This window comes from Stenella coeruleoalba (genome assembly GCF_951394435.1).
Source record: "Stenella coeruleoalba genome assembly, chromosome: 2".
Lineage (NCBI taxonomy): Eukaryota > Metazoa > Chordata > Mammalia > Artiodactyla > Delphinidae > Stenella > Stenella coeruleoalba.
This window is the reverse complement of record NC_137147.1, coordinates 105,602,666-105,615,765: the sequence shown is the minus strand read 5'-3', so window position 1 is coordinate 105,615,765 and position 13,100 is coordinate 105,602,666. Positions and strand designations below refer to the sequence as shown.

Below are 13,100 nucleotides of genomic sequence, written 5' to 3'. Positions count from 1 at the left end.
CTAGGCTGTTTTTGATCTCCCTGCTCACCCATCAGAACTCTGATGTCATTTTCTCCAGGAGGCCCCCAAAACTACACCAGGTCAAGGCCTACTGTTACACACTCTCTAGCTTCTGATGGTTTTTTTTTCCAATTGAAAAAATGCTATGTGTTAATATATATGAAACATAAAATTTACCATCTTAACCATTTTTTAAAAAAATATTTATTTATTTGGCTGCATGAGGCCTTAGTTGTGGCATGTGGGATCCTTAGTTGCAGCATGCCAACACTTAGTTGCAGCATGTGGGATCTAGTTCCCTGATCAGGGATCGAACCCTGGCCCCCTACATTGGGAGCGTGGAGCCTTAGCCACTGGGCCACCGGGGAAGTCCCCAACTTAAGCATTTTTAAGTGCACAGTTCAGTGGCATCAAGTACATTCACACTGTTGTGCAACCATCACCACCATCCATCACCAGAACTCTGTTCATCTTGCTAAATGAAACTCTACCCATGAAACACTAACTCCCCATCTCCCTCCTCAGCGCCTGGTAACCACCCTTCTACTTTCTGTCTCTATGAATTTGACTCCTCTAGGGCCCTCATGTAAGTGGAATCATGCAGTATTTGTCCTTTTGTGACTGACATTTCACTTAATGTACTGTTTTCGAGGTGTTTCCATGTTGTAGCAGGTGTCAGAATTTCTTTCCTTTTTAAGGCTGAATAATATTCCCTTGTATATATACCATATTGTTTATCCATTTATCTATTGATGGACACTTGGGTTGATTCCACCTTTTGACTCTTGTGAATAATGCTGCTATGAACTTGGGTGTACAAATATCTATTTAAGATCCTGCTTTCATTTCTTTTGGGTGTATACCCCGGCATGGAAATGCTGGGTCATATGGTAATTCTGTGTTTAATATCTTGAGGAACCCCCATACTGTTTTTCCATAGCAACTGTACCATTTCTACATTCTTACCAACAGTGGACAAAAGTTGCAATTATTCCACATCCTGGTCAACACTTGTTTCTTCCTGGTTTTTTTGATACTAGCCATCTGCATGGGTGTGAGAGGGTATCACATTGTAGTTTTGATTTGCATTTCCCTAATTATTAGAGATGTTGAGCTTTCTGATACATTTTATTTCTAGCGTTTACTGCAATTTGTGATGAAACATTTATTTGTGAGATAACTTGCTTCATGTCCATCTTTCCCATTAGGCCCCGAGTCCTATAAGAGCAGGAGCCATGCCTGGCTTTGCTCACAATTTCATCTACAGAGCCTTGCTCACAGCTTGGCACACAGTAAGCACTTTACCTAAATCTTTTCCTTAATCCTGTGAGGCAGTGTTTACAAATCCCATATAGATGAGGAGGCTCAGAGAAGTTAAGTGACTTACCTGAGGTCACACAGCTGGTAGGGGATGAGCTGGAATTCATACCCACATCTCCCCACTTACAAGCCTTGCTCCTTCTACTAACATTCCTGAGGGAGTACCACACAGCAAGCCCGTTTCAGAGATGGCAGGTGGCCTTCATCTGAGCACCAAGGGCTTTGTCGCAGTTGAGCAGTACTGTGGATTTGCTGTCGGCAGCCTCTCTCCTGGTCTGGATGATGTTTCCTGCCTTCTCTTGTGCTGGTGTAGACTGGATCCTGACTCCAGCTGGTACATGAGGACACACATTAGCCCCCTGTGGAGAGTTTAGTTAAACGACTGCTTAACACTGTTGCCTTGGCATCCATGTTGTGGGCTGAGCCTCCTGCAGGGGCCGTGAGCTGACAAGAGCCCCTCCCTTGAGAGCACGCCCCAGGTAACAGCCCACAGTCACACGTGAGTGTCAGTTCCTGACATGACTTCCCCAAAGGGCTTGGTGATGAACAGTCTCTTGTTCCTCCCAGCTCCTTCCCCTTCTGTGTCCCTTAGATCAGAACCCCACGGAGCTTGCCAAAGCCCTGCTCTCCTGCCTTAGCCTGGGAACCCCAGAAACACTCCACCCTGAACCCTAATAAAGGCACGTGCCCCCGATCTTGCTGCTCACACTGTCTGCACCGTGCCTTGACCTCCCCTTGGGGTCCCTCCAGGTGTGCCACAGACCACCCCCAGGACCTGGGAGGAGTAGACTTCTCTACCTCACCTTCCCTTGTGGCCCTTTGAACCATGGCTTACCATCCAGCACCCCACCCAGGGCTCTACTAATGGATGTTAACAAAGTGTCAACACCCCTTTTCTCCAGCCAGTCTGGCCTTTAGGGGTGTTGAGCCAGACTCCTCACCTTTTCCTGACTGCATTCTTTCTCTACTTTCACCCTCTGGATTCAGGGCACACCCAGTGCCAGCAGGACGCCATCCTTCATGGCTTGTGACAGTTTTCCCCCAGAGCCGGTCCGTTCCACCATCCTGCCTTCCGTGGAGACCTTTGGCTCACCTCCCATGTCCTCCATGGGACTCAGCAGCTGGGACTGTGTCCCTGACCCCAGACCATTGTGTCCACCTTTTGCCCACCTACTCTGGTTGCCGGTTCCATGGTGGCCCAGGGACCGTTGTTGCCAACAGGGCCCTTCCTGCCAGGGGAAGCCTGACCTTCTGTGCCCAAGCAGATGGCACTGGAATGTGGTGAGCTCCCCTCAGGGCAGGGAGAGGAGAGGAGGGTTGGACACAGGGACTGGGTATTACTTGGAGCCACTTCTTCACTGAGATGTACCAGGTGCATCCTAAGAGCTCTGGGGAGAGTGATTGCACTGCAGCCAGATGGGCTCTGAAGGGACCGGCATGGGCCTGTGTCTCGTGGCTGCGGAAGGACCAGGATAGGGATGGAGAGGCCCAGAGGGTGGATGAAGGAGAGCCAAGGAGAGCATCTGTTCTCATTCTTGCTGTCGCTTTTCTAGCCCCTTCCCTTTCACGCTGTTATTTCAACCCCCTTTGTGTAAAGTCATGCAGCTAGTATTGCCGAGTGTCTACTATGCTGCAGAGCAGGTGCTCAGCTCTGGGGCGCTGTGGTCGTGCCTCGTTTGAATTCCAGTCCACCTGGGGAGATGCACTAGGGGGACACACCATCCATCAGACAAGTTGAACGTTCACCCCACAGCGCCCTGAGGGAGCAGGACATGAAGCGGTGGTGAAGGTCCACTGCAGGGCGGTTTGACTCTCGGGGAGCTCAGAGAAGGCTTCCTGGGGAGACCACACCTAAGGAGCAGTCTGAGGGCTGAGCAAGAGTCAAATGGGAGGAGAGGGACGAAGGGTGTCCCAGGCTGGGGAACAGTGTGCGAGGTCTTATTGTCGGAGGGAGAAGAGCGAATTTGAAGGACTCAAGAAAGGTCAGGGTGGTGGAAGTGGAGAGATGGGGTGGTGTGGTGAAAAGTGAGGTGCTCAGTTGACTTCTAAGATAAACTCCAGGGCGGGCAGGGGTTGTAGGACGCTGTTTCTTTTGTGGGCTGAGAGGATGCACGAACAGGGGAGGAAATCAGCCAGTGGTGGGGACCATCAGCATCCCGCTTGTAGTTCATGCTTTTATGGTGCTTACCTGTGCCAGGCATGGCTCTAAGGGTGCTGTGGATTCTCCTTAGGAAAGAATGAGCAAAGGGCAAGGCAGCAGGGTGGATTCACAAAGATCTGCACGGTTTTCTTTGGAGTCATCATAAAGGGAAGTCCAGCAGCTTCACGGGCATGCTTTACATTCCTCCACACTAATTAACGGGGTCATTTTACAAGTCAGTTTGGATAGTCAAAGGCTGGACTGAGGCTGAAATGATTTAATAGATGGGAAAGCCAAGATGGCTTGAATGCTTTGCCTTTTACCTACAATTTTTTTTTTTTTTTTTGCGGTACGCGGGCCTCTCACTGTTGCGGCCTCTCCCGTTGTGGAGCACAGGCTCCGGACGCGCAGGCTCAGCGGCCATGGCTCATGGGCCCAGCCGCTCTGCGGCATGTGGGATCTTCCCGGACCGGGGCACGAACCCGTGTCCCCTGCATCGGCAGGCGGACTCTCAACCACTGCGCCACCAGGGAAGCCCCCATGACTTGTTTTATTAGAGAGCAGAGAAATCGTGAAGCATGCCATTTTCTGCTGCATTCTACCATGTTATTTTTCTTTTTCCTGGGTGAACTGCATGCCTTTTCCTAATATTCTAGCAGACACCTACTAATAGACTACATGAAAAATGTTAGAGTTTTATTTCAGGTCCAATTTTTTCGAGTTTTTTGAAGGGCTTTACAGGAAAGAAGCATGGGTTGTTGTCTCTGTGCGTGACCTTGATGAAAGATGAAAAGCTCTCTCCTTCTAGGAGTCGATGTATGATTTAGGATTCTGGGAGCAAGAAAGCATTCTGCACACAGAGAGGTATCTGGCTAACATCCCACCTGAGTTTCCCAGTCTGTGAAGTGTGAATGACAATATTGTCTACTGCCCAGGGCCACGGTGCGGATTAAATAAGGTGATTCAAGCGAGAACCTAGAGTGGTGGTGAGCGCTCTGTGAACTTGAGCTGTTAATTACATGCATGTTGACATGGGGCACATTCATGGACACTTGCAGGTGCATGTTCATATTGACACAAATGTGCACATGTGTGCATGCACACGCACACACATGCAGGTTTGCTGAAATTCCCAAACTGAAAAGTAGTTTTAGGTGGTTATTCATTTGTTTGTGTGGGGCTTGAATGGAGCAAGGGCGAGTTTGACTAGAAGTAATAAACCCACCATCCAGCCCATCCAACAGACGTCCAGCTACGACCTCAGGTGGCTTCCTGCTGACTCCCAGGCATCTTTGATCTCCCACCCAGGCTTGAGTGACCATGTTGGCCCCTTGGGATCAGAGCAGCCACTCCAGACACTTGAACCATCACCATGACCTGCACTGGCAGTCACGAGGCTGAATGTGGTGGCAAAAGGAGCCGAGGAGCTGTGCCCTCTCAGGCCCCCTCCTGCCCGGATGGACACCAAGGACAACTACCTGGTCTGCTTTGCCTTTGGTCTCTCTGGCCCCTCTGCCTGGGCACCCTCTCCACACCTACCCTCAGGTCCAACATCACCCATATTCCAAGGCCTGCCTCAAAATGCCATCTCCCCCTTCTCACCTCTTCTGAACCTTTTTATTTAGACCTGTCTTATAGATGTTGACATTTCTTTTGTGTGTTGTCCCCACCAGAGCTCCCCTAGGAGGCTGGTCTTCCCTGAAGCCCCACATCAAGCTGGGCCCAGGTAACACAATGACTAGAGCTGCTCCAGGTGTCTTGTCTCCACACAGTAGCTCCCCAAATTCCAGCTGGATCCCGTTCCTCCCTTGCTTTAACCCTTCACTGATCTCCAAGGCACTCAGGATGGGATCCGTAGTCTTTCTTAGGCTGCCTGGTTTGACCCTCCATCCTTCTCCAGCCTCACTTCCCAGCAGGTTCCCTCCCACCAGGCCCCAGACATGTTCTCCAGCACGTGGAGAAAGCCAAGCTCTTCTCTGCCGCGGGGCCCTTGCACATGCTAGGCCATCTGCTTGGAGTTTCCCTCCCCTTCGCCTGGCCACCCCTATGCAGCCTTTAAGTCTGAGCTTAAGTGTCACTTACTCAGAGCAGCCTTCCCTGATGTCCCCTTGTCCTACACGCCGTTCAACTCAGATGACATGTACTTATCATTCATGACATTCATGACTGTATGTAAGTGCATGTTTGTCTTTGTGATGGTTTAAGTCGGGCATCCGTAATAGAACTCCAGGAGGGCAGAGTCTGTCTTGTTTTTTTTTTTTTTTAACATCTTTATTGGCGTATAATTGCTTTACAATGGTGTGTTAGTTTCTGCTTTATAACAAAGTGAATCAGTTATACATATACATATTCCCATATCTCTTCCCTCTTGCGTCTCCCTCCCTCCCACCCTCCTTATCCCACCCCACCAGGCGGTCACAAATCACAGAGCTGATCTCCCTGTGCTATGTGGCTGCTTCCCACTAGCTATCTACCTTACGTTTGGTAGTGTATATATGTCCATGCCTCTCTCTCGCTTTGTCACAGCTCACCCTTCCCCCTCCCCATATCCTCAACTCCATTCTCTAGTAGATCTGTGTCTTTATTCCTGTCTTACCCCTAGGTTCTTCATGACTTTTTTTTTTCTTAAATTCCATATATATGTGTTAGCATACGGTATTTTTCTTTCTCTTTCTGACTTACTTCACTCTGTATGACAGGCTCTAGGTCTATCCACCTCATTACAAATAGCTCAATTTCGTTTCTTTTTATGGCTGAGTAATATTCCATTGTATATATGTGCCACATCTTCTTTATCCATTCTTCCGATGATGGACACTTAGGTTATTTCCATCTCCAGGCCACTGTAAATAGAGCTGCAATGAACATTTTGGTACATGACTCCTTTCGAATTATGGTTTTCTCAGGGTATCTGCCCAGTAGTGGGATTGCTGGGTTTTATGGTAGTTCTATTTTTAGTTTTTTAAGGAACCTCCATACTGTTCTCCACAGTGGCTGTATCAATTTACATTCCCACCAACAGTGCAAGAGGGTTCCCTTTTCTCCACACCCTCTCCAGCATTTATTGTTTCTAGATTTTTTGATGATGGCCATTCTGACTGGTGTGAGATGATATCTCATTGTAGTTTTGATTTGCATTTCTCTAATGATTAATGAAGTTGAGCACTCTTTCATGTGTTTGTTGGCAGTCTGTATATCTTCTTTGGAGAAATGTCTATTTAGGTCTTCTGCCCATTTTTGGATTGGGTTTTTGTTTTTTGCTATTGAGCTGCATGAGCTGCTTATAAATTTTGGAGATTAATCCTTTGTCAGTTGCTTCATTTGCAAATATTTTCTCCCATTCTGAGGGTTGTCTTTTCGTCTTGTTTATGGTTTCCCTTGCTGTGCAAAAGCTTTGAAGTTTCATTAGGTCCCATTTGTTTATTTTTGTTTTCATTTCCATTTCTCTAGGAGGTGGGTCAAAAAGGATCTTGCTGTCATTTATGTCATAGAGTGCTCTGCCTATGTTTTCCTCTAAGAGTTTGATGGTGTCTGGCCTTACATTTAGGTCTTTAATCCATTTTGAGTTTATTTTTGTGTATTGTGTTAGGGAGTGATCTAATGTCATATTTTTACATGTACCTGTCCAGTTTTCCCAGCACCACTTATTGAAGAGGCTGTCTTTTCTCCACTGTTCATCCCTGCCTCCTTTATCAAAGATAAGGTGACCATACGTGTGTGGGTTTATCTCTGGACTTTCTATCCTGTTCCATTGATCGATCTTTCTGTTTTTGTGCCAGTACCATACTGTCTTGATTACTGTAGCTTTGTAGTATAGTCTGAAGTCAGGGAGCCTGATTCCTCCAGCTCCGTTTTTCATTCTCAAGATTACTTTGGCTATTCGGAGTCTTTTGTGTTTCCATACAAATTGTGAAATTTTTTATTCTAGTTCTGTGAAAAATACCCGTGGTAGTTTGATAGGGATTGCATTGAATCTTTAGATTGCTTTGGGCAGTACAGTCATTTTCACAATGTTGATTCTGCCAATCCAAGAACATAGTATACCTCTCCATCTGTTTCTATCATCCTTAATTTCTTTCCTCAGTGTGTTATAATTTTCTGCATACAGGTCTTTTGTCTCCCTAGGTAGGCTTATTCCTAGATATTTTATTCTTTTTGTTGAATGGTAAATGGGAGTGTTTTCTTGATTTCCTTTCAGATTTTTCATAATTAGTGTATAGGAATGCAGAGATTTCTGTGCATTAATTTTGTATCCTGCTACTTTACCAAATTCATTGATTAGCTCTAGTAGTTTTCTGGTAGCATCTTTAGGATTCTCTATGTATAGTATCATGTCATCTGCAAACAGTGACAGCTTTACTTCTTCTTTTCCGACTTGGATTCCTTTTATTTCCTTTTCTTCTCTGATTGCTGTGGCTAAAACTTCCAAAACTACGTTGAATAAGAGTGGTGAGAGTGGGCAACCTTGTCTTGTTCCTGATCTTAGTGGAAATGCTTTCAGTTTTTCACCATTGAGGAGGATGTTGGCTGTGGGTTTGTCATATATGGCCTTTATTATGTTGAGGAAAGTTCCCTCTATGCCTTTCTGGAGGGTTTTTGTCATAAATGGGTGTTGAATTTTGTCAAAAGCTTTCTCTGCATCTATTGAGATGATCATATGTTTTTTCTCCTTCAATTTGTTAATATGGTTCATCACATTGATTGTTTTGCATATATTGAAGAATCCTTGCATTCCTGGAATAAACCCCACTTGATCATAGTGTATGGTCCTTTTAATGTGCTGCTGGATTCTGTTTACTAGTATTTTGTTGAGAATTTTGCATCAATGTTCATCAGTGATATTGGTCTCTTGTTTTCTTTTGTTTTATGACATCTTTGGTTTTGGTGTCAGGGTGTTGGTGGCTTCATAGAATGAGTTTGGGAGTATTCCTCCCTCTGCTATATTTTGGAATAGTTTGAGAAGGATAGGTGTTAGCTCTTCTCTAAATATTTGATAGATTTCACCTGTAAAGCCATCTGGTCCTGGGCTTTTGTATTTTGGAGGATTTTTAATCACAGTTTCAATTTCAGTGCTTTTGATTGGTCTATTTATATTTTCCATTTCTTCCTGGTTCAGTCTCGGAAGGTTGTGCTTTTCTAAGAAATTGTCCATTTCTTCCAGGTTGTCCATTTTATTGGCATATAGTTTCTTGTAGTATTCTCTCATGATCCTTTGTATTTCTGCAGTGTCAGTTGTTACTTCTCTTTTTTCATTTCTAATTCTGTTGATTTTAGTCTTCTCCCTTTTTTTCTTGATGAATCTGGGTAATGGTTTATCAATTTTGTTCATCTTCTCAAAGAACCACCTTTTAGTTTTATTGACCTTTGTTATTGTTTCCATCATTTCTCTTTCATTTATTTCTGAACTGATCTTCATGATTTCTTTCTTTCTACTAACTTTGGGTTTTTTTTCTTTCTGTAATTGCTTTAGGTGTAAGGTTAGTTTGGTTATTTGAGATTATTCTTGCTTCTTGAGGTAGGATTGTATTGCTATGAACTTCCCTCTTAGAACTGCTTTTGCTGCATCCCATAGGTTTTGGGTCATTGTGTTTTCATTGTCATTTATTTTTAGGTATTTTTTTATTTCCTCTTTGATTTCTTCAGTGATCTCTTGGTCATTTATTAGCGTATTGTTTAGCATATTGTTTATTGTATTTTTAAAAGTTTTTTTTCCTGTAATTGATATCTAGTCTCATAGTGTTGTGGTTGGAAAAAATACTTGATACAATGTCAATTTTCTTAAATGTACTGATGCTTGATTTGTGGCCCAAGATATGATCTATCCTGGAGACTGTTCCATTCGTACTTGAGAAGAAAGTGTATTCTGTCATTTTGGATGGAACGTCCTATAAACATCAATTAAGTCTATCTGGTCTGTTGTGTCATTTAAAGCTTGTGTTTCCTTATTTATTTTCATTTTGGATGATCTGTCCATTGGTGAAAGTGGGGTGTTAAAGTCCCCTACTATTATTGTGTTACTGTTGATTTCCCCTTTTATGGCTGTTAGCATTTACCTTATGTATTCAGGTGCTCCTATGTTGGGGGCATAAATATTTGCAATTGTTATATCTTCTTCTTGGATTGATCCCTTGATCATTATGTAGTGTCCTTCTTTGTCTCTTGAAATAGTCCTTATTTTACAGTCTATTTTGTCTGATATGAGTCTTGCTACTCCAGCTTTCTTGTGATTTCCATTTGTATGGAATATCTTTTTCCATCCCCTCACTTTCAGTCCATATGTGTCCCTAGGTCTGAAATGGGTTTCTTGTAGACAGCATATGTATGGGTCTTGTTTTTGTATCCATTCAGCCAGTCTATGTCTTTTAGTTGGAGCATTTAATCCAGTTACATTTAAGGTAATTATCGATATGTATGTTCTTATTACCATTTTCTTAATTGTTTTGGGTTTGTTTTTGTAAGTCTTTTCCTCCTCTTGTATTTCCTGCCTAGAGAAGTTCCTTTAGCATTTTTTGTGAAGCTGGTTTGGTGGTGCTGAATTCTCTTAGGTTCTTCTTGTCTGTAAAGCTTTTAATGTCTCTGTCAAACCTGAATGAGATCCTTGTCGGGTAGAGTACTCTTTGTTGTAGGTTCTTCCCTTTCATCACTTTAAATATGTCCTGCCACTCCCTTCTGGCTTTCAGAGTTCTGCTGAAAGATCAGCTGTTAACCTTATGGGGTTTCCCTTGTATGTTATTTGTTGCTTTTCCCTTGCTGCTCTTAATATTTTTTCTTTGTATTTAATTTTGATAGTTTGATTAACATGTGTCTACTTCTCAATTTTGGGATGATTCATTTTCTATTCAGGTATTCCGGAGCTGCAGGGTACATCAAGTTGATTGTGGGGATTTAATCTGCTGCTCCTGAGGCTGCACAGTGAAATTTCCCTTTCTCTTCTTTGTTCGCACAACTCCTGGGGTTCAGCTTTGGTTTTGGCCCCACCTCTGCATATAGAGGCATCTGTTCCCACCCAGACAGGATGGGGTTAAAGCAGCAGCTGATTAGGGGGCTCTTGCTCAACCAGGCTGGGGGGTGGAAGGGGTACAGTAGTTATAATTGGAATGCGGGGCGAGCCTGCATGACGTTGCAACAGCCTGAGGCGTACAGTGTGTTCTCCTGGGGAAGTTGTCCCTGGATCACGGGACCCTGGCGGTGGCGTGCTGCACAGGCTCCTGGCAGGGAGTGTGGATAGTGACCTGTGCTTGCACACAGGATTCTTGGTGGCTGCAGCAGCAGCGTTAGCATTTCACGCCCGTCTCTGGGGTCCGAACTGATAGCCGTGGCTTGCGCCCATCTCTGAAGCTCATTTAGGCGGTGCTCTGCCTTCTGTGGGCAGATGGGGAAGGACTCCCCTCTCTTTGTGCACCCTGAAACAGTGGTCTTTTGCCTCTCTGGTAGGTCCAGACTTTTTCCAGGACTCCCGGCTAGCTATGCCGCACTAGCCCCCTTCAGGCTGTGTTCACGCAGCCAACACCAGTCCTCTCCCTGGGATTTTATCTCCGAAGCCCGAGCCTCAGCTCCCAGCCCCCACCCGCCCCAGCAGGTGAGCAGACAAGCCTCTCAGGCTAGTGAGTGCTGGTCGGCCCTGATCCTCTGTGCGGGAATCTCTCAGCTTTGCCCTTTACAGCCCTGTTGCTGTGCTCTCCTCCATGGCTCCGAAGCTTCCCCCCTGCCCACCCCCATCTCTGCCAATGAAGGGGCTCCCTAGTGTGTGGAAACTTTTCCTCCTTCACAGCTCCCTTCCAGAGGTGCAGGTCCCGTCCCTATTCTTTTGTCTCTGTTTTTCCTTTTTTCTTTTGCCCTACCCAGGTAAGTGGGGAGTTTTTTGCCTTTTGGGAAGTCTAAAGTCTTCTGCCAGCGTTCAGTAGGTGTTCTGTAGGAGTTGTTCCACATGTAGTTGTATTTTTGATGTATTTGTGTAAGGTGATCTCCACATCTTACTCCTCCACCACCTCGAAGGTCTCCCCTTTCTTTCCTTTGTGCTTGGTACAGTTTAACTTGCTCACATGGTGCTGCATGTGAAGGCCTTGCACCTCTGTTCCACGTCTTCTTTATCCATTCCTCTGTTGATGGACTGCCACAGGTCGTAAGTCAGAATTTCTTTTTTTTTTGGAGTATTGTTTTAGTTTATACTTTACAGCAAAGTGAATCAGCTATACGTATACATATATCCCCTCTTTTTTGGATTTCCTTCTCATTTAGGTCACCACAGAGCACTGAGTAGAGTTCCCTGTGCTATACAGTAGGTTCTCATTAGCTATCTATTTTATACATAGCATCAATGGTGTATATATGTCAATCCCAATCTCCCAATTCATCCCACCCCCCTTTCTGACTTTGTTTCCATATGTTTGTTCTCTACGTCTGTGTCTCTATTTCTGCTTTGTAAATAAGATTGTCTATACCAATTTTTCAGATTCCACATATATGCTTTAATATACGTTATTTGTTTTTCTCTTTCTCACTTACTTCACTCTGCATGGCAGTCTCTATGTCCATCCACGTCTCTACAAATGACCCAATTTCATTCCTTTTTATGACTAATATTCCACTGTATATATGTATCACATCTTCTTTATCCATTCCTCTGCTGACAGACACTTAGGTTGCTTCCATGTCCCAGCTATTGTAAATAGTGCTGCAATGAACATTGGGGTGCATGTGTCTTTTTGAATTATGATTTTGTCTTGGTATATGCCCAGGAGTGGGACTGCTGGGTCAGATGGCAGTTCTATCTTTAGTTTTTAAAGGAATCTCCATTCCTCTGTTGATGGATTACCACAGGTCTTAAGTCAGAATTTGTATCTTGCTGCATAAAGACTGTGCCTCCTCAGCTTTCTCCTTGTGGGTCCTGTACATCTGTCATTGATGGGTTGTATTTCCAAGGCTAAGGTTGTTCATGTGTAGGCTCAGCTTTTCAGATGGTGTTGGCAGGTGGTAGATGGAGTGCAGTAGGGGGTGGGAGGGGAGAGGGGTTGAAGAGATGGAGAGTCTGAGAGCTTGGCATCAGGCTCTGAAGGTTAATCCCAAAATTAGAGGCCTGTAGCCTTCAACTCAGAAAAGAAGATAGCCCCATTCATCCCATTCTTGTGGGATAGAAATCCTACTCTTCCCATGAAAGAAAGGGTTAATTTCTATTGCATCTGGCCAAGGGTCCCCAAAGTATCAGAAAACTAAAAAAGATATAACATAGCCAGAGAGTAGAATCAAGGCCTCTTGATTTATACTCTGATGATAATAATAATCACTATCATAGAAATAAATAGCATTTTTATCATACAATAGCCTACAAAGCACCATCTGTGTAAATCACCTTATTTCACCTAATTTTTTTTTCCTGCTTTCAGGTTCTCTGCTTTCCAGCACTACAAGTGAACCTGTAGAGATGAGAGTCTGCCAGGTCAGCAATATGTTACTATTTTTACCTGATTACTATGTACAGAACATTCAAAGCATGGGTCTGGTCCCTGAAGGATGAATTTACAAAGAATGCATTTAGTATGTTGTCAAACCTGAATTTCAGCTATGCACACCTATTTATAGTGTCAGCCTCCATTTTAAGTTCATTAAGAAGAAAAAATAAATTTATTTAATGCAAAGTTAG

General features: G+C 44.4%; 1 protein-coding gene across 8 annotated transcripts in view; it reads left to right on the top strand.

Annotated features, from left to right (window-relative positions):
- The window catches only part of LOC307181787 (5-formyltetrahydrofolate cyclo-ligase), a 263,359-nt gene that overhangs the window by 85,012 nt on the left and 165,247 nt on the right, over window positions 1-13,100 (top strand). For all 8 annotated transcript variants that reach the window (XR_013827041.1, XR_013827042.1, XR_013827043.1 and 5 more), the window contains exon 3: window positions 12,844-12,896. Coding sequence is in view for 2 of the 8 variants with exons in the window: in XM_079912625.1 (XP_079768751.1) it covers window positions 12,844-12,896 (53 nt within the window). In the remaining 6 variants the exon portion in view is untranslated. The remainder of the gene's footprint in view (window positions 1-12,843; window positions 12,897-13,100) is intronic.